Genomic DNA, 22,189 nt, shown 5'->3' with positions numbered 1-22,189 from the left:
GGGAGCGATGACCGACTAGGAAGAAACAACACGACCTCGGAGGCGTTTATTCTAAGCTGCGCGGATTGATGGGGTTGGGGTGGAAAAGGCACGGGCTTATTTTGACCCACGAGGTTTCCAAATGGTGCCGTGGATCACGACGGGGAGCAGCGACACGGGCCTCTCGCCACCCGCAGATGAGTCCGGGATCCCCGCGGGGATGCCCCTGTCCAAAGGAGCCCTGATTGGGTTCATGATGACACCTTTCACCCAACCACTTGAGTAAAACCCACTTTCTCTTCTTGCGCTTTTGCAAAACTCGATAAAAACTTTTTTTAAATAAAACAATATTATATTAAAGTATACCCTTCCTTTTCTTCTTTCTTTGTTCCTACCACACTGGTGTGTGCCACCTCGTGGAGGATCTCTAGAGGTACTCCAAACCGTCGAGACATTATACTGTCTATTCGGATCAGCTTGCTATGGCTCCAACAGGACACCGAATATAAAGAAAATCACAGCATCTACAGCTAAAAAGCAATAAAAGTAGCACAACAGAAGACACCCATAGTACATTCAAATGCTGAATTAAAAACACAAAAACAAGAAAGACTACCAGATACAGGAGCTTTGCCGAGTGCCAGGACCCCAAAAACACTCGGCAAAGCATTTTGCCGAGTGTTACACTCGGCAAACGACACTCGGCGTAGGTTTTAATGGCAAAGAGGTGTTTGCCGAGTGTCAATCGTCGGGCACTCGGCAAAGACTATGCCGAGTCCAAAAAAAAAAACACTCGGCAAACATTTTTTGGAAAAATAAAAAAAACAAGTCACCGGCGGTACCACCACCACAGCCGCCGACCACCACCACCACACCACGCCGAATCCGGGAGAGGGAGGGTTGGATCCAACCGGGAGAAGAAGAAGGGGAGGGGAGGGGCTGCTGCCATGGAGCCCGCCGCCGTCGCGTTGCTCGCTGTGGAGCCTGCCGCCGGAGGGATCCTAACCGTCAGATCCACGGATCCACCGCCACCAGGATCCAACCCACCGGATCCGCCGCCGGAGGACACCTCTCTGCCGGATCCACGCCGTGGTGGCTCCATCCCACCGGATCCGTGATGCCACACGCCGGTGGAGCCATGGAGGGAGGGGAGGAGGGCGGATCTGCACCGCCACCCGCTGCTGCTGCTGCCGCTCCGCATCGCCGGGAGGGGCCGAGCCGCCCTGCGCCATAGACGGGAGGGGTTGGGATGCCTCGCAAGCGGCCGTGAAGGGCCCCTTGGAGGAAGGGGAGTGGCGCGGCGGCGCTAGAGAGAGGGCGTGGGCGGGTGGATCTGAGGAGGAGACAGGGGAGGAGGTAGGGGAGGGGCGCCCGCAGGAAGAAGAAGGGGGAGGGGAGGGGCGCCATCGGGGGAATAAGAATGGGGAGGGGAGGGCGCCATCGGGGGAAGAAGAATGGGGAGGGGAGGCCGGGGCGCCTGTGGGAAGAAGAAGAGGGAGGGGAGGGGCGCCGGCGGGGGAAGAAGAATGGGGAGGCCTCCGGAGGGGAGGGGCGCGCCGGAGAGGGAGGGGAGGGGCGCGCCGGGTCGGGAAGGGAGGAGGGGAGGGAGGGGAGGGGCGACGGTGGGGGAAGAAGAAGGGGGAGGGGAGGGGCGTCCGCTGGGGCCGGTTAAAAAAGATTTTTTTTCTTTGCCAAGTGTCCTAGATTTGGGCACTCGGCAAAGTTTTTTTTTCATTTTTTTTCCTTCTCCTTTCCAAAAAAAGATTTTTTCCTTTGCCGAGTATCCTAGATCTGGGCACTCGGCAAAGTTTGTTTTTTCTTCTCCTTCTTTCCTAGAAAAAAAAGATTTTTTTTCCTTTGCCGAGTGTCCTAGATCTGGGCACTCGGCAAATTTTTTTTGTTTTTTTTCTTCTCCTTCTTTCCCATAAAAAAGATTTTATTTCTTTGCCGAGTGTTCTAGATCTGGGCACTCGGCAAAGTTTTTTTTTCATTTTTTTCTTCTCCTTCTTTCCTAGAAAAAATATTTTACTTCTTTGCCGAGCATAAAAAAAAAACACTCGGCAAACCCCATCTTTGCCGAGTGTTTTTTTTGACACTCGGCAAACCTCCTCTTTGCCGAGTGGTTTTTTTTTGCCGAGTGTTTTTAGAGCAGCACTCGGCAAAGAACTTGTTTGCCGAGTGCCCAAGAGAATACACTCGGTAAATATAAAAACACTCGGCAAATTTGATGTTTTCGGTAGTGAAAGTAATACATAAATTGGACCTTTTTCTGCCTTTTATATTCTAAACAACATGTTGATATAGACGGATCCAAAAATAGACTTCCGTTTAGAGAGAAAAAAAATAATTTGAAGTTTAGATTCAAATTAACTAATCACTCCACCAAGTTAGGCCCATATGTGGCAATGTGTGACCCTAACAACGCCGACACGAGCCATGCCTCTGTCTCTGGCCCTTCGCCCCTTCACCTTGGTCTTCAAGTCTTCATCAGTACCTTCCCCCTATGTGCAACGTTATGTCTTTATTAAAATATATACGCACCTTGTAAAGTAAAAAAATCAGTGCAATTATTGCCTTATTATGTCCACTCAACGAGCAAGTGATCACCAGTTCTAAGGACATGCATGTCATTATACACTCAAGCGCAAACAATCTCTCCTTCTGTCAGTTTCAGTGGAAGTTTCATCCACATTTAATAAGCTCCCACATAGACATTTTTTATGACGTGGCACCATATTAAGAGAGAGAAGAAATGAGTTTTATGGGGATGAAACTCTCCTGGCACAGTTACCAACTCGTAATGAGTCATGGAATTAAATGCCTATAAAACTATAGAATAAAACTATGCATTGAGAGTGGTTGCTTCATTCAAAGTTTTATTGCATTCTACTTGATGTGATATTCTTAGAAATAATATTACGAAACTCTCCACTGAGACTGGCCTTCTCCGGAAATTCTACGGGCAACAACTTTTCATAGCAGCCATTTTTTAAGAATCGCTTTACAAGAACGCTCCTCCAATAAGACTACTCGTAAAGAATGTTTAGTTGCTAGTCGCACTTTACCACACTTTACTTAAGGTAAGTTTACACTTTACTTAGTCATACTTTACCTTAACTTAAGTTTGACTAGCAAGTTTGGCATATGTCCACTCTTAAAGGATGTAAGTTTGACTAAGTCGATAAATGCTTGGTTGGAAACTAAAGTTAGATTTTTTAGGCTCCATGTGTCATATAGTAAAAAAGAGTGGTGAGATTCCTTTAAGCATAGCGAACTGTGGTTAGAATTAGTTGTGCCAAATTATGGCTGGAAAGCAAATAACCCTTGATCTCAAATACGTTGAGGTGAGTAAGTCTAGATATAGTGGAATATGCATAGAAATTTCAATGTGGATCTCTGAAAAAGTGTATACTGTAGGAAATAAAATCACCATAAACTTCAAAGGACAACCATACAAAAATGTTATTCAAAACAAGCATCTCCACTATATCTAGTTCCACCTTTCACTTAAAATCTAGTATAGCAGATTAAAAAAACCTGAATTAAAGTGTATAGAGGATATGTGCTCCAACCGTTTAGAAAATATCACCTCCTTTATACATAGGACCTACATGTGAGTGACAAAGAAATCTCTATCGGGTCTCTTCAAGGGGGAGTTGGCACATATTCCATATGAGCTCCCCAACACATACATAATTTATCCGTGTAACTTTTAATTACTTATTACATAACATAAGATTGGCCATGATGAAGCATTGAGTTGATGGCTAGTTCTCATAATGAATATAATTATATATCAATTTCGTGTTAGTAATTTATACCTATAATATATGTTAAAGAGAGCGAAGTAATTCTTTTGTCCCACTTTTTTACTTCTCAAACCACCCTCATGCCCTCCATATATGCTTCGTATAACTCATGATATGTGTTATCTGAGTTAGAACAACTTACGTCTAGCCATGATATAAAGTTCGATTTTTAAGATGTATTGGTTCCGTTGCAGATTTGGTAGTCTATCTATATAAAATTAGAGGAAGTAATAGATTCATTTTTTAACCTTTCCTAGTTACCCTCTCTGTATATTGTTCTCGGTGCATATATAAAAATTATATTAAAATTGAAAATCAGGCGATTGCTTGGTAACCTCTGTCATCATTGCAAGGGGACACAAGATCCCAAAAGGCAATTATGTTTTACGTAATTTAACATTGCTTTAACAATCAGGCATGACCTGCGAATACAATGTTCTGCTGGCCTAGAAACCGCAGGTCAAGTCTACTGGAAATATGGTCTATTGCCACCCATACACCTTTAGTCGGCAGCTTGACATATACTACTATTAAACTACTACTAAATGGACGTGAGAGCTAGTTTGAATCAATCATTCTCTTGTGGATTGGTGAGAGGATTAAGGGAGAAATTAAGTCATTTCCTCCTTAATCTCATTGAATCCTCGTGAGAAAATGGGGGTTATCCAAACTAGCCCTAAAATTTTAAAGCTGTGTTGCCACAGGAATTGCCCATGCACATGCAAGTTGCAACTTGAAAATGCCGCGTACAGGGTAGTTGGCGAGGAATAACAAATGAGTCTTTCACCATACATCTGAACGAACTTAAATTTTTAGGTTCATGTTTATTCGACAATACAAAAGTACTATGGATCGAGAACAAACTTGTTTATATCACAAGATGACATACAAGTGAAACTTAGATATTCCTGGGAAACAGTTGATACCTGACCATGGTAATAACTGAAACACATGCATGTCACAGCAAGAATAATTAGGGAAAACTAACGAGAATATATAGTAAAATCGAAGGTATTCAAGGAACAATCTTGTAGGCGTTCATCTTGTCGATCCATGTGTTGAAGGACTTCAACGTGTCGCGGAAGCCGAGGAATCCGTGCTCCTTGCTCTTGTTCATGCTGTCCAAAAGCTTCCAATTGGTGCCGTACCCATACACCACGACGTCCATAAGCCACCAATCGGCAACGTCGTGGAGGTGTGTCTCCACGAGTTGGTTCTCCCTGACGATCTCTGCCCACACCGCCTCCTTCCCGGCCATGGCCTCCGATACCTTGAACTGCTTCTCCTCCCCGTCGTACCCAGTCCACTCCAGCCCGAAACGAGCCGCAAGCATCGGCCACAGCATCTTCCAGCTGTAGAGGTCTCCGTTGTTGCAGTTGAACGCCTGGTTCTTGGCCATGGGGTCCACGGCCGCCCAGATGTGCTGCTCAGCGATGAGGTCCGCGTTGGAGGCGTTGCTGAAGCTCTCCCAAGAGCCGAGGCACCCCGGCCAGCGCAGCGCGACCCCCTCCTTGCAGCAGATGGCGGCGTACACGCAGAGGCTGCGGACGACGTTGATGGCGCCCCGTGGGGAGAAGCCGAGGATGATGTTGTGGCGGTGCACGGACCAGCTCACGTCGCCGCCGCGCCGGGAGACCTCGGCGAAGAGGATGTCCTCTTGGTCGTAGTAGAAGTTGGGGCAGTCCCGGCGTGGCATGTCCTGGGCGTAGGGTGGGTCCGGGGTGGGCATCTTGCCGATGAACTGGAAGGGTCCTCCCAGGTAGTGTTTGGTGCCCGTCTGGAGGGAGACGTGGACGAGGAACGGTTTCCCATGCCTCTAAGCAACCGTGTCTATAAATTATTGATTTATAGGTGTGGTTCTTAAGCCGTCTCTAGAGATTAATTTGTAGACCCAATTAGCGCTGGCCCAATTAACAGCCTATAAATACTAATTAGATTTTAACCCTAATGAGGTGCGATTCCTTTGGCCAGCCGCCGCACACTTTGCTTACTGCCGCACGAAACTTCTTCTACCGCACCAGCCTGCTGCCGCAGGGCTGCTGTTGCCTGCCGCGTAGGGGCTCCTGCCCACACACAACCTCTGGTGCGCCGCTGCAATCCTCCCTCCCGGATCAAAGGTTGATCGCGGGGATCTTCGAGTACGTGCCGTGGAGTGCTAGCACGCTTCGGTTCGTCGTTCCATTCCGTACGTGTGGACTGCCGTAGAGGTGTCGCTCGGTTGCGCACTTCGTCAAATCATACGACTACCTCCTCGACGTCGATCGGATCGACTACTCGCGCTTCATCAAGACTTCCGCTGCGACGCGCGACGAGCGAAGGTATAGGCCCCGTTCGGCTTACCCAGAAACCGGCTTGTTCGGCTTGTTTTTTTTTCAGCCGGAACAATGTTTTTCTCTCATAACAATTCAGCCAGAACAGTGCTTTTCAGCCAAGTTTCAGCAAGCCGAACGGGGCCCACATCATCTACTCGAAAGTGATCCTGTTTACGCGGTTATTTTATTGTGTGCTAGCGAGTAGCATACCCGCGTTTCCTAACAGTGGTACCAGAGCTGTGCTTGTGCTATTTTGATCTAGATTAAATATTTTGCATGGTTGGTTGTATATCAGATCGTTTCGGCGAATAGCGCTACGCGTGAATTGAACTATTTTACTCCGTTCTTGCTTCCTCATTACGTGACTGGCTAACTGGCCGTCTTTACGACAGCGCGCGAGCGTCGTGCGGCTGACCACGAGGTTGTGAGTTCATGTAGCGAAACATTCAATACGCGGCGTGAACGGCTATGTCGGCTAGAACGCCATGCCTGTTAGCTTGCTGGCAGCATGCGAAAAATCTGTTCTATCCGTTATCGGCTGACGGGACCAGATCATGTTTTAATTAAAAAAAGGGACGTGTTGCATCGTTCGTAGAAACACCTAACTTGTTTTTGCAGAGAATGATGTGATGGTATTGCCTCAAAATCATGTGATGATCTGTGTGTAATAATTCCGCATGGCCTGTGTGTCACAAATTATTACAGCCGGGTTGAGGCTGTTCATTTTTGGCCTGCGTGCCACTCCTGTGATGTAATTTATAATTTTAATTTAGCTACTAGCGTGTATTAGCTGAATTAGATTATGTAATTCATCGACACAAGCGAAGCGACTCGGCGACCATCATACCTTGGAGAAGGCGCCCAAGATGCGACGTCTCGGCGTAGGCATGCGGACTGGTGGTCATTGACATGTGCTGATTTTCATTGGACGAAGAAAAGGCCATACTATCACAATAATTTGATTATCTATGATGATTAATATTATGCACTGCCTGTGATGCGAATGATGAATCCCTCACGAAAAATTAAGATTTTATGCCCTTCCAACAGCTGCACCATTGGGATCTTGTTAGTAGGTGATGGGTCTGCCAAAGCGGGGTGTCATCTTCTACCTTGATCCATTGGGTGGTGTCGGACACCACAACATAGTGTTGGTTTACTTGACAGAGTTATCAAGTCAGACTTGGGCTTTGGGGCATAAGTGTTGGGAGCCGAGACATATGATGTCGCCCAACAAATGAGAGTCGCATTGGATGCGATTGGCAAGTGTTGCCTACCTTGTTCACTATGATGCTAGCGGTGATGCCAAAGCTCACTAGTATCACAGGGAGCGTTGGATCTCGTCCTGCTATGCAACGCCGGGGATGTTCGCACAACATAGCAGGAATTCTTTTATTAAAGGTGTTAATAAAAGAAGTGCTAACAATTGCGTATCTTACTGTTGTAGAAAATGTCAAGTGCATCAAACTTCAATCTGCGATCGATCCTAGATAGAGAAAAGTTAAACGGAACAAACTTTGTTGATTGGAATCGGAATATGAGAATTGTTCTCAGACAAGAAAAAAAGGAGTACGTTCTCGATACGCCTTACCCAGAAGGGCCTCAGAATGTCGCGCACACCACTAGTGCATATCGTGCTTATGTGAAGCATACTGATGATGCGGTGGATGTGCAGTGCCTGATGCTTGCTTGCATGAACTCTGAGTTGCAGAAGCAATTTGAGAGCACTAACCCGTACGATATGATCATGGGGTTACGTGGCATGTTCGAAAACCAGGCGAGGGTCGACAGGTTTAATACCTCAAAAGCCCTATTTGGTTGCAAGCTTGCTGAAGATGCTCCAGCCAGCCCTCATGTGATTAAGATGATTGGGTACATTGAGAGCTTGCAGAGACTGGGTTTTCCCCTCGATGACGATCTCGCCACCGATGTGACTCGCCACCGATGTGATACTGCAGTCCCTGCCTGCTAGCTTGGAACCATTCATCCTGAACTATCACATGAATGGTTTGAAGAAATCGCTGACTGAGTTGCATGGGATGCTTAAGACGACAGAGGCGAGTCTTAGGAAGACTCCTGGTCATGTGATGACACTCCAGAAGGGTAAGAAGCGTAAGCGCCCAGCGAAGGCTAAGAAACCTGTCGAAAGTGGGACTTCCGGGCAGGCGTCCAAGGCCAAAGAAAAGAAAGCTGGTGCCTCCCCTGACGATGCTTGCTTTCACTGTGGTGCAAAGGGGCATTGGTTGAGGAATTGCAAGAAGTACTTGGAAGATAAAAAGAAGAAAGGAGGTGCGACCTCCGCTCAAGGTATTAATGTTATTGAAATTAATCTTGCTACGCGTTCTAATAATGCATGGGTATTTGATACTGGTGCAATGATTCACACTTGCAAGTCGTTGCAGGGGCTGAAAATAATTAGACGCTTTGCAAGAGACGAAGTGGATTTGCGCGTCGGGAATGGAGCAAAGGTTGCTGCGTTGGCTGTCGGCACTTATCCATTGTCGTTGCCTTCTGGATTAGTGCTAGAACTCAATAATTGTTATTTTGTTCCTGCATTGAATAAGAACATTATTTCCTCCTCATGTTTAGAGGATGATGGTTATGAATTCATAATAAAGAACAAGTGTTGTTCCATTTTTATGAATGGCATGTACTATGGGAGATGTCCTATTGTGAATGGGCTTTACGTTCTTGATCTGGAAGATGCAGAAATTAATAGCATTAGTACTAAGAGAACTCGCGTAGATAACTCAAATCCTACTTACTTGTGGCATTGTCGTTTAGGCCATATAGGCGAGAAACGCGTAGAGAGGCTCCATAAAGTTGGTCTTCTCGATTCTTTCAATTTTGAATCGATTGAGACATGCGAGTCATGCCTACTTAGAAAAATGACTAAGACTCCCTTTGTTGGACAAAGCAAGAGAGCAAGCGAGTTATTAGGCCTAATACATACTGATGTATGTGGTCCAATGAACTCGGTCGCAAGAGGTGGTTTTCAGTACTTTATTACCTTTACTGATGACTTGAGTAGATATGGCTATATCTATTTGATGAGGAATAAGGCAGAATCCTTTGAAGGTTCAAAGAATTCCAAAATGAAGTACAAAATCATACCGGCAAGACAATTAAATTCCTATGATCGGATCATGGTGGAGAATATTTGAGCCATGAGTTTAGCGATCATCTAAAGAGTTGCGGAATTGTTCCACAATTGACTCCGCCAGGAACACCGCAATGGAACGGTGTGTCCGAGCGGAGGAACCGAACCTTGTTGGACATGGTGAGGTCTATGATGAGTCAGACTGATCTTCCATTGTATTTTTGGGGCTATGCACTAGAGACTGCTGCGTTTACACTAAACCATGTACCATCTAAATCTGTGGAGAAGACGCCATATGAGATATGGACTGGGAAGCGTCCTAGTTTGTTGTTCTTGAAGATTTGGGGCTGCGAAGCCTATGTGAAGCGTTTGACGCCCACTAAACTCGAGCCTAGATCTGATAAATGTGTCTTTGTGGGGTATCCTAGGGAAACCAAAGGATACTATTTTTATAATCGTCAAGAGAACAAAGTGTTTGTTGCTCGAAACGCTGTCTTTCTTGAGAGAGTTTCTCTCGAAAGAAATTAGTGGGAGCACAGTGCAACTTGAAGAAGTTCAAGAAACACAAGAAAATGTTTCTGTTCCCATTGATGAGGTGCAACATGATGAATCGGCGATGGTCGCTGACCAACATGATGAACCACAACCACGAAGATCAATACGGGCATGTCGCGCACCTGATAAGTACACGCTACTAATTACAGGGCAGAAGGACATCCTATTGTTGGACAATGAGGAGCCTAAAGCATACACAGAAGCATTGATGGGACCAGAGTCTGAGAGATGGCTTGATGCCATGCGATCCAAGATGGAGTCCATGAGAGATAATCAGGTTTGGAACCTGGTTGATCCACCCGATGGCATGACAGCCATTGAGTGTAAATGGATTTTCAAGAAAAAGATAGACGCTGATGGAAAGGTTCACATCTATAAGGCACGACTGGTAGCGAAAGGTTTTTGTCAAATTCAAGGTGTTGACTATGACGAGACATTTTTGCCCGTCGCAATGCTGAAGTCTATTAGGATCCTTCTAGCAATTGCCGCATATTATGACTATGAGATTTGGCAAATGGACGTCAAAACAGCTTTCCTTAATGGAAACCTAAGTGAGGATGTGTACATGACACAGCCTGAAGGTTTTGCCGACCAGCAAAATGCTAGAAAAGTGTGTAGACTTAGGAAGTCTATATACGGGCTAAAGCAAGCATCCCGGAGCTGGAATCTTCGTTTTGACGAGGTAGTCAAATCGTTTGGATTCTCACATAATAAAGAAGAGGCATGTGTTTACAAGAAGGCTAGTGGGAGCGCACTCGTATTTCTAATCTTGTATATGGATGACATACTATTGATTGGGAATGATATTCCGCTTATGGAGGATGTCAAGGCCTCATTGAGAAAGAGTTTCTCTATGAAGGACCTTAGAGAAGCAGCCTACATACTGGGCATAAAGATCTATAGAGATAGGTTTAAACGCTTAATTGGATTAAGCCAGAGCATGTACCTCGACAAGGTGTTGAATAGGTTCAACATGAATGATTCCAAGAAAGGATTCATACCTATGTCACATGGTGTAACCTTGAGCAAGACTCAGTGTGCGTCGTTGCCTGATGAGCAAGAAAGGATGAGTCGGGTGCCATATGCTTCAACTATTGGCTCGATCATGTAAGCCATGTTGTGCAAGCGCCCAGACATTTCGTATGCTCTAAGTGTTATGAGCAGGTACCAATCCAACCCGGGTGATGGTCATTGGGTTGTAGTAAAAAATATCCTAAAGTACTTTCAAAGAACTAAGGATATGTTCCTAGTCTATGGAGGTTCGGAGGAGCTCGTTGTAAAGGGTTACACCGATGCTAGCTTCCAAACTGACCAGGACGATAGCAAATCTCAATCGGGATATATCTTATGCCTCAATGGTGGTGCAGTGAGCTAGAAAAGTTCCAAGCAAGAGACAGTTGCAGATTCGACAACAGAAGCCGAGTATATTGTAGCTTCGGAAGCTGCAAAGGAAGCTGTATGGATCAAAAAATTTATTTCTAAGTTGGGCATGGTCCCTAGTTGCTCTAGTCCGATAGACCTCTATTGTGACAATAGTGGTGCTATCGTACAAGCAAAGGAGCCTAGGTCACACCAGAAGTCCAAACACATACTACGGCGATATCACCTGATTCGAGAAATCATCAATCGAGGAGATGTGAAGATATGCAAGGTGCACACCGACTTGAACATTGCAGATCCGTTGACTAAGCCACTCCCACAAGCAAAGCATGAGATGCATACGAAGTCAATGGGCATGAGATGCTGGCATAACTGACTAGCACTAGTGGGAGGCTTATGATGATGTATTCCATAAAGGTAGTCATAAGATGATGACATCATGTCAACATTTGTAATCTGCATTTTTCAGTGATATGTTCCATGACTTTGTCATTATATGTGATTAGCGAATACGTGATTCGTTAGTGAAACTCCATGATACAACATTGACATTGTACTAAAAATGGTCCCCAGCTTCCATCCGTCATGCGGGACTGTGACATAGAGATAAGCTAGTACATGTGTTGGGTGGATGATCTTGTTTCATAGGTCATGGCAATATGGGATATTGTGCCAACAATGTAGGCACGTGTTAGGAACACGGTGCCGGATAGACCCACAATGAGACACAGCGAATACACTGCTATCGGTGAATCTCGTAACAACACGCATATTACGTCCTTAGACCTAAGATCGGTACAGAGTCCTGGATTGTGGAGCATCACATTTTGGGGTTGCTAAATGCTATTCCGTAACTAGGTAGTTATAAAAGCAGCTTTCGGATGTGGTTGAAGCAAGTCACAGGGTGTACCAAGTCAAGAAGGAATCTGCCCCTCCCATTTTAGGGAGAGACTCCTCTGGGCCCTCTCGATGTGATGAACTGAAAGCACATGGCCATGCCTCGACTAAAGGTTAGTCGATCAGAAAAGTTCTTCACTGAGCGAGAAATGGCTAAGAATAAGGGTAGCACTTCATTCGCCTTACACTTGGCTAGGTGTCATGTGGCAGAAGGATATAATATTGGTGAGTGTTACAGGTTATGCAAGAAATGATCTTTGTGAACCTTCAGGAGTCAGTACGCCTTGCTAGAGGCCAATGCTAACTATTGATCGGAAATGGTTTCTGAGTCATGTCCGCAGGTTGCATGAACCTACAGGGTCACACACTTAAGGGATTGGAACACATGGATACTTGCATAAATAACTCTTGTGCAAGTGGGAGACTGTTGGGTGCCCAAGAGGGGCCTCGTCCAATTAGCGCTGGCCCAATTAGGAGCCTATAAATACTAATTAGATTTTAACTCTAATGAGGTGTGATTCCTTTGGCCAGCTGCCGCACACTTGCTTACTGCCGCACGAAACTTCTTCTGCCGCACCAACCTGCTGCCGTAGGGCTGCTGTTGCCTGTCGCGTAGGGGCTCCTGCCCACACGCAACCTCTGGTGCGCCGCTGCAATCCTCCCTCCCGGATCAAAGGTTGATCATGGGGATCTTCGAGTATGTGCCATGGAGTGCTAGCACGCTCCGGTTCATCGTTCCATTCCCTACATGTGAACTATCGTAGAGGTGTCGCTCGGTTGCGCACTTCGTCAGATCGTACGACTACCTCCTCGACGTCGATCAGATCGACTACTCACGCTTCATCAAGACTTCCGCTGCGACGCGCGACGAGCGAAGGTACAATCTATGATCATCTACTCGCAAGTGATCTTGTTTACGTGGTTATTTTATTGTGTGCTAGCGAGTAGCATACCCGCGTTTCCTAACAGCTCATACAAAAGAATTTGCAGGGGCGGCTGATAACACCAGCTGTCTCTATAATTTAGATTTGTAGGGGCGGCTATGATACTAACCGCTGTCGACAAAATATGGTCGGCAGTCCACCGAGGGGGGTGCCCGTGGTGGTAGATTGTCGGTAGACGGTGCGTGTAATCAGGAACCAGATGGTTACAGAGGCACAAGACACAAGATTTATACAGGTTTGGCCGCCGTGTTGGCGTAATACCTACGTCCTGTGTCTCATTATTCTGTATTGATTGAGGTTTAGATGGATTGTCCTCTAGGGGGACCCTTGCCCCTCCTTATATACTCCGAAGGGACAAGGTTACAAATAAAGTATCCAATTTGGTACAATTATAATATAGCGTGCTCCGCATGCTTCATCTTGTGGGCTGGGCCACCCCTGGTGGTGCGGCCCATGTATACCCATGAGGGTATAGGGGGTCTATTCCCCCACAGCTAGTCCCTGAGCGCCTTGTATCCTTCGAGTAGCGCCGTCTTGAGCTTGCCAGAAGGATGTAAGGGGCTCAAGATAAAATTTGAAAAATATTTCCCCCGAAGTGTGTCCACTTTGACTCTGAGTCGAGAAGAGACACCGTTGTCCTTGTAGAATCGGAGGCGTTTGATCCATCAGATCGAGCACATTCACCGCAAGGTGAAGTGTGCCCACTTAGTCCCCGAGCCTGGTAGTAGGTGACGTAGGCACGTGGTGCCAGGGTCTAAAAAGAATTCCCAGTTAAGTTGAGAATCCAATCGTCGTACAGGCGATACGAGATGCACCGGCAGGTGCATCGTACCGATGTAGTCCACGAGCTTGCTGGAAGGCGAGGTATGAGCCTTGTAGCAAGGTCTAAATGAGAAAGAATATCCCAACTGTATGCGAGTCGCCAGTCGCATGTAGTTGAGACGCAAAGTCCCCGAGCTGTGGTCGGAGAGTGGTCGAGGCAGTCCCTGAGTACAGGTCGAGGGGCGAGCGACAGAGTCCACGAGCTGTGGTCAGAGAGTTGTCGAGGCAGTCCCCAAGCACAGGTTGAGGGGCGAGCGGCGAAGTCCCCGAGCTATGGTCGGAGAGTTGCCGAGGCAGTCCCCGAGCATAGGTTGAGGGGCGAGCGGCGAAGTCCCCGAGCTGTGGTCGGAGAGTTGTCGAGGCAGTCCTCGATCACAGGTCGAGGGGCGAGCGGCGAAGTCCCCGAGCGTAGCTCGAGATCCCTGCAATATAAATATATAGAACGGTAGTATACGATGTACAAAATAATAAATTATGGAGAAAAATCAGCGGTGAAGAAATAGCGTATGACGCTCAGCAGTCATTTGCAAATGAGCATGATGTGATAAAGCAGTTGGTGCTTTGTAAACATCAGTGTTAATGTAAAGTTTGTGTTTATACTTAATATAAACTGCCCGACCAGTTAGTATGTAGCTGAGTCTCCAGCCCTAGCTAGCCCGTTAACCATAACGCGGGGCGCGGAGCCCGTGCACGTGTAGAAAGAACAAAGCGTCGCTAAGGAGCCGCTGTCGACCACCCATAACGTAGAGGGCAGACGCTCGTGCACGTGTAGGGAGGAGCCGGAGACAGGGCCTTTTCTGGAGACATCGAGCGTCAACATGACTGGTCGAGGATTTGCATTAAGTATAGCTGTATGTTATATTTAAGATGGTATACATGGACAAACATTATTTGAAGAATAATCATGACGAGGATGTTGTGGAGAAACATCGTAATGAAAATTATATTAAATATAAATATTAGAAGTGTACTTATCTTTGATAGAAATCTGGTCGGTGGCGATGAAGTTGTCCGGTCCTCGAGCTTTTCGACCTGTTGTGACGGTGGTCGCGGTTGTCATAGCGCCGTTCTTCGCGGTGATCATCATTGCGACGTGGTCTGGTGGTCGACGTGGTCGGAACTCGGCGGAGCCGCTCGGGACGTGGTCGACGTGGTCCGTGGTCGGAGCTCGGCGGAGCTGCTCAGGACGTGGTGGACATGGTCCGTGGTCGGAGCTCGGTGGAGCTGCTCGGGACATGGTCGACGTGGTCCATGGTCGGAGCTCGGCGGAGCCGCTCGTGATGTGGTCGACGTGGTCCGTGGTCGACGTGGTCGGAGCTCGGCGGAGCCGCTCGGGATGTGGTCAATGTGGTCGGAGCTCGGCGGCTCGCTTGACGGCTCGTGCGGTTCACTGGCTCGACGTGGCTCGCTCAGCGGCTCGACGTGGCTTGTTCATCGACTTGGTCGGAGTTCTAGTGACGCCATGATGGCTGCGCAGCTCCTGCCAAAAGCAATCGCGTAGATGTAGATATATCTGACATATATTTCATAGAATAATTAATTAAAATAGGAAACATGACTTAGCTTGCTTCTCATATGCCGAGCATGTATGTGTCTTCCTGCACGATGTACGGATATATGCAAACCAATCTTATCTAAAGTTGGCTTCCTTCCGCGTAGATGTGTGTATATACGTAGATGCATGCAAGCTACATATTCTAATTAACTTTGCATAGCTTGCGATCGGCCCTGTGCATGGCATGGTTGTGCATGGCATGGCTCTGTAGATTGCATGTACGTCTGGTTCTTGGTTTGGCATTATTGGATCTTTGGCCAAATAAACACAGACACATGACCAATTACCGCCGCATGCCTGCACGATTAATCCTGTACATCATGCATCTGTAGTCTGTATGGTGGTTCTTGCTTGTCACATACTAGATCGTACACCTCCTTTTTTTTAATTGCCTGGAGCTTTCCTTGACCACACGTTGCGGCGTCGTGAAGATCTGGCATGGAGAATTTGGTCTTGCATGCTGGTCGGAGTTGATAGAGGCTGAACGCCGGGATCGATCTTGACTGGGACAGATCGCTGCGGCAGCTGAAGTCACCACGGGTGGTGTTGATAAAGAGGATCCCATCTGATTCGCCGGAAGATCAGCACGCACAACCCCTAAAAGGGGACCCCTACCTGGCGCTCCACTGTCGACGAAATATGGTCGGCAGTCTACCTAGGGGTATGTCCAAGGTAGTAGATTATCGGCAGATAGATGCACAAGCTACAAACAAGATGATGACGCAAGACAAACACGAGGTTTTATCCAGGTTCGGCCGCCGTGGAGGCGTAATACCTACGTCCTGCGTCTGATTGTATTGCTGTATGTCAATGAGAGATGTTTTTTTAGAGGGGTCCTCTGCCCGCCTTATATAGTCCGGGGGGCAGGGTTACAGATCTGGAAACTAATCCTAACCAGTTACAATTGCCATATGTGGTCGGATAAGGATTCCTACTCTAACCGACCAGGATCTTGCTTGATCTCCAAATCTACCTTGATTCCTTGCGCGAGACTCCAAACAGATTGGTCGGGCCGCGCGTCGTCTTCTAGTGGGCCAGATCCCCTGGTCCGGGCCGGCCCAAGCCTAGCCGTAAGGGTATAGGGGTTAATACCCCCACAACCGCCCCTATAGTTTTCATTTGTAGGGGCGGTTATGTAACAACCCAAAAATCCACACACTAAAAATACCAACTACAAAATTTTTCTTAGAACAACCATGTGACGATGAGTGTCATGCATAGTAACCCAACCTAAGAGATGCATTAGGTCTAACCTCAACCCTAGCTAACACATAAGCATGGCATGTCATTAGTTAATTGTGATTATTTAAAATCTAACTAATAAAGTGATGCATACATTGATTATTCAAAATGTGATTTGGATTTCCATTTGAGTTATGATATGCTTAACAACTCCAATAAATTAGGTGCACCAATTTGGAATTCAAATTCTAGAACCAAATTCGAATTCAAACAAAAGAGATGAAAAGAAAAATGGAAAAAGGAAACGAGGAAGAAGGCCTCGCAGCCCAGGCTGCTCGGCTTCATGGCCCAGCTAGCCCAACCGTGCCCACCTTGCACCGGCGTGCACGTACGTAGCCCACGAGCCGGCCTAGCGCGTCGCCCACGCTCGCGCACCCGTCTGCCTCGCTCGCAGCCACTGCCCGCTGGACCCCGCATGACAGCCGCACCCCCCATCTACAGTGTCATCTTCCTCACCCACGCCTCAACCACCTATGCGACCGGCGCCCGACAGCTGTGGCAGGGGCGGGCCAGGGGGTCACGCCCGGGGCATGACCCTGTCCCCTTGCGCCACACCCACGCAACCTCGCACCACCGTCTGATGCGATGCACACGCCTCCACCACACGATGCCATCTGCCCTGGGAGGCATGGCGCTCGGCTATAAAGCCAGCTCGCACGCCGCTCACGCCCGGCGCCCTAGCTTCTCCCTCAGCCTCCGCCGCCGCTTGGTGGCCCAGCAGCCGCACCACACCGAGAGTAGAGGGCCAGAAAGGAGATCGTGAGAGGAGGATCAGAGCCCCGCACGCTGCCGAAGTCGCCGGAGCCGAAGGCTACGCCGTCGTCGTCATCACGATCACGGGTCAGCACTGCACGGCACTGCTTCTAGAGCTACACGGCCGCAACTCGACACTGCACCGCCATCCTTTCTTCCACAGCACCCATGGTGAGCCCCGGTTCATTCCCTGCTCGCCACTGGACCTTGCTACTCTGGCCATGGTGCTCCATACCGTGAGCGCGTAGGCCAAGGCCATCCCCGGCCTCTAGGCACACCAGCACAGCACACTCACGATGACCATGACCATCCCCGAGCCCTTGGACGCTGTAGGCCTCTCCAGGATCCCCGGACGCTGTAGCCGAGCACGCATGCCGCGCTCGCAACGCCGCCGCCATGGCGCAGCCACCACCGGAGCACCGAACCACCAGTCCGAGCACCCGACCACCTCCGAGCACTAGACCACCGTGCCGAGCACCAGACCACCGGTCCGAGCACCCGACCACCGTGCCGAGCACTAGACCACTGGTCCGAGCACCCGACCACCGGTCCGAGCACCGACCGCCGTGGCCAGTACTGCTGGGAGCGCCTGGCGCCTCCTTGACTCGCCCGTTCCGTTCGCTGAAGCCACGGGTAACTCACGCGCACGCCGTGACCACCCCGCCGGAGCCCGTAGTGACCCGCGCACCTCGCCGTCGTCACCATGTCGCCGTGGCCGCCGGGAAGACCCTACCGGCCACCTAGAAATTAGAAGTCCTGCCCTGAGCTTTGGATGCCCTCGCTGCGTCCACATGGATCCGTAGGAGCCTACATGCCCCACTGTGACGCCCTCCGAGGCCATAGCCCCCACACCGATGCCGCCGACAAGATCGGAAGGCCGTCCGCCGTGGCCAAAGCCACCGGAGGCCCTGGAGGACCCCTCGACCTACCCAACACGTCCGCTGGAGCATTGTGATGCCCATGCGCACCACAGAGCCGGCCAATGCCGCCGCACCCGCGCCATTCCCGCACGCCGGTTGTGCTCGAGCCTCCGTTCGCCGAGACCAGTGACTTAGGATGCACCATCCGTCGCCCTGACTCCACCATTGCAGTCGCCATGGCACAGGGAGGCTTTTCCCCACCTCAAATGGATGCCTGAGCCATTGCGGGAGCTCGCCGGTGAGCACGTCGCCGGTGGGAGCGCGCCGTGGAAGAACAGAGGAGAAGGGGCAAGGTGAGCAGCGCAGCCTTGCACACGGTGCACATGAGCCGAGCCAAGGAGAAATGACGATGGGCTCGATCCACCATGGACCCTGCCTTAGGGCCATGGACCAGGAGCGCTGGTCCACCGTGAGCCACACGGTGTGAGCCGTGCTGCGGACGAAGCCCAATAAGAGCCCACGGCCGTAACGTGGCTGCGCCATAGCACGCCACGTGTTCGGCCCAGCCCGGTTCAGACCGGCCCAACCCGAAGAACAACCGGCCCAGTTCGGACCCGGCACGTATTGACCGTTGACCGACCAATGTTGACCGTTGACCTGGCCCCACATGTCAGCAGCACAGACACGTTGGACCCACACGTTAGATGTTGACGTCATGATGACGTCACGAGGGACCCGCATGTCTGCGACCCAAGAGCCCTGGACCCACCTGTCAGCTCGGAACCGAGATGATGACGTCATGCTAACGTCATGCTGACATCAGCATGCCACGTTGACCAGTGACACCGTGACACGTGTCAGCCCAGGATTAATTCAGCCTTTATTCAATTTCAGAAAGGATTTAAACTTCAGGAATTCATAACTAATTCATACGACCTCGGAAAAATACGAGACTAGGACCAAAATTCATCTAAAATCAAGCTCTACGCAATGACCTCATGTTTGAGTGCATTTGACTGTTTTGAATTTTCATTGCTTCTTTGTGCTACTCTATAGACGTCGCTAACGCGACTATAATGCAAACGTTGCAGACTCGGAGGAGAATCTGACAGACGAGGACCGTGAGTACCGTGAGGAGAACGGAGATGACTACACTGAAGGTGCCACATCCCACCCAATCTCGTAGCACCTATTACGCATGGCTAATATAGAACTGCTATTGCTTTACTTTACTGTTATAGTCATACTATGCTAGGACTTGCATGGTAGTATGCTTGCTTGAAAGCCTTTACCTTGGCGCAACCTTACCCCTGCATACCCTGCTATAGGGCTAGACACACGCTTACTGCTGTACATTTCATTACTCATACTTCTACTATGCTTATACGACGTGCGTGGTGGATACTGGTATTATCCAGACCATGGGGAGAGTGCTGCGTGTGTGACTTGGGTGTGTGGAGGGTGAGGGTTGTGTCGACCAAGTTGGAGTATACGACAAGCCTGGGGCAAGTCTTGCTATGGGATGCTACCTGGGCACCCCTGGAAATGGATACCTGTAGTGGGTAAATGGTATATGAGGTGGACCTGGGTGTGAACCTATGACGGGTGGAGCCTGGGATGGAGGTGCTGTGGTGGCATGGTAAATGGAAACCCTAATGGAGACATTCTGGCTTGGTCATCCCTAAGGACTTACTAGTACTCAGATTCACCGGGAAGCCTTACGTACCACTCGCCCTATATGGTGTAGGACGGCTGGACTACTTGGTAGGATATTGCCACTACTGCTAGGTTGATAGCGGACAGTGTAAGGAGGTACGGGGCACGGCGGATTTCCCCCACACCCTTCCGAGACTTCATGGAGACCTTATGGACCCGGCTCATGACTCACAGTTTCAGCCACCCCAGACTAGACTTGGGGTGAACCAGGGCTAAATGGTAGAGTGGCATTATCCTAGGCTAGCAAGCGGCCGGAATCAGCCTAGTTGACGACGGTCAGCGAGGAAGGCGGATCTTGTGGTTATGTAAAACCTCTGCAGAGTGTATGGTTGATCGATCGATACATATGCCGACTTGTCGGCTATGGACCTTTCCTGGGTTTCGCTTAAACTAGATAGTGAGATGAGTCCTTCTTTTCTTCCCCCGTGAGAGAGTGTCGGTCGTAGCCAGGGGGCTACGGGCCTTGAGACAGTGCCGAGAGGGAGTTGGCCTGTCGACTGAGCGATGATATGGTATGGTGATGGTATGGAGATGGTGGTATGTCGATCCCAGGATTGAAACCTGGCTCGGGAAAGGGAATGGAGTGGAATGTGTGTGGGAATGGTGTTAAAACTTGACAAAATATTATTGTTTACTGATATGCTAATGCATAGGAGACCCCAACCTTATAGGTTCACCTTGCTTTTACCCAACGTGCATCCAATTTCCACAAAGCAATGCTCATAGGGTTGGGAGTGGCCAGTACAAATCGTACTGATAAATTTTGGCACATAGGTTCTGCTGAGGAGTTTAGCTCCGAGGAGTTTGACGGATGAGGGGTTCCTGCCTACGCTCGAGTTTGGCGATCTTATCTTCAAGCTGTTCTGAATGAATGCTACTTTTGATTCCACCAATGCGGCGATGTAATAAATTATGTAATTCCGCACTATTTGTACTCTGATATTATCGTTGTATGGATGTGATATTCGACTGGAATTTGGGTAATATGATCTACAACGATCTTATTACACTTCGACGCTGTGGATTTCCCTTCATGGAAATCGGGGTCGTTTCAGTTGGTATCAGAGCCATACTTGACCATAGGACGAAACCCTTAGAAATGGACGATAGAGTAGGACATGGACAACCCTTCATTCAGTTATATACCGACCCTGCATTCACTTTTATGCAAGGCTTATCTATATTTGACCTGCTAACACCTGTTCCTTAAAACATGCAGATGGCAACGAACGTTGACTGGTCGCCTCTAGGACCGCTACCTCTGGACCACGCCAAGCTTACCTTCGACCTACGTGAGCTCGGGGGTTTTGCACAGACCCTCTACCGAGTTCTCGTCACGTTAGGTGTCCCCGACGAGCTTGTCAAGGTCACCTGCACCAGAAAGCCAGCACAGGAAGGAGGAATCGAAGGACCAGTCGTCACCTCAGCCGAGTTCCCAGCTAGCACTACCTTACCTTCTGTCCCAACTTTCACCGAGTTGACTATAGAGGACACAGTCGAGGAGGGACTGCGAGCTATCTCACACAAGGCACTTCGCAGAGTGATGAGGGACCACTACGAGCACTTGAAGACGACCGAGTTCCGTCTACTTCCCCAGGCCCTCGACCTCAGCCTTACCCCTAGTGAGCAGAGTTTCACAGCCGGCAGAGTTATCCTTGCTGAGGAGGATAGATGCCTTCGTGTCTCAGCTATTCACCTACTGGAGCAGGATAAGTACGTGTCCCGACTTCATAAGTCTGACGAGGAGATCGAGATCAAGAACAGCCGTATCCCAGCTACGGTGTACGAGTTAGAGTAGATGACTGTGCGTGGTTATGAGTTGTGTTAGTAGCTACCATGAGTTGTACCCCATGATGTACCCCTTATGAGATGTATTTTGAGACGCTATGCGTAGTACGATTCTCGCACATCTTCAAGTGTAGCTACTGGAGATGATGTTATGTAATGAAACACATGTAATGAATGTTTTGGATCTTATTGCATCTTATGGATCTTATTGCTTCTTTGTAATGAGTGTTGGATAGTGTAAATGTTTTCTTTAAATCGTCAAAATCATGTAATCATATTAAATTATATGCACTTATGGCACGAGCACTAAACTCTCTATGATCCACGTTGCAGATGTCGAACCGCCGTTCTAATCGCCTAATGAACCGTGGACGTGCGCCCACCCCTGAACCAGTTGAACCAAATGGGGGACGTGGTGCCAACAACCGTGGCCGTGGCCATGGCCATGGACGTGGTGGGATACCCTTCAACCTGGAG

At 48.8% G+C, this 22,189-nt stretch overlaps 1 protein-coding gene across 1 annotated transcript; it reads right to left on the bottom strand.

Moving 5' to 3' along the window:
• Positions 1–4,771: 4,771 nt before the first annotated feature.
• LOC136538590 (3-oxo-Delta(4,5)-steroid 5-beta-reductase-like) lies at positions 4,772–5,525 on the bottom strand. The gene has a single exon (XM_066530541.1). The coding sequence runs from the start codon at positions 5,515–5,517 to the stop codon at positions 4,804–4,806; it is 714 nt and encodes a 237-aa protein (XP_066386638.1). The 5' UTR covers positions 5,518–5,525; the 3' UTR covers positions 4,772–4,803.
• Positions 5,526–22,189: the final 16,664 nt, after the last annotated feature.

This window comes from Miscanthus floridulus, chromosome 2, assembly GCF_019320115.1.
Source record: "Miscanthus floridulus cultivar M001 chromosome 2, ASM1932011v1, whole genome shotgun sequence".
Taxonomy (NCBI): Eukaryota; Viridiplantae; Streptophyta; class Magnoliopsida; order Poales; family Poaceae; genus Miscanthus; species Miscanthus floridulus.
This window is presented reverse-complemented; position numbering and strand designations above follow the sequence as displayed.

Excerpts from the sequence above, each read along its gene's own strand:
- LOC136538590 (XM_066530541.1), bottom strand. The coding sequence starts at position 5,517 with ATGCCCACCCCGGACCCACCCTACGCCCAGGACATGCCACGCCGGGAC.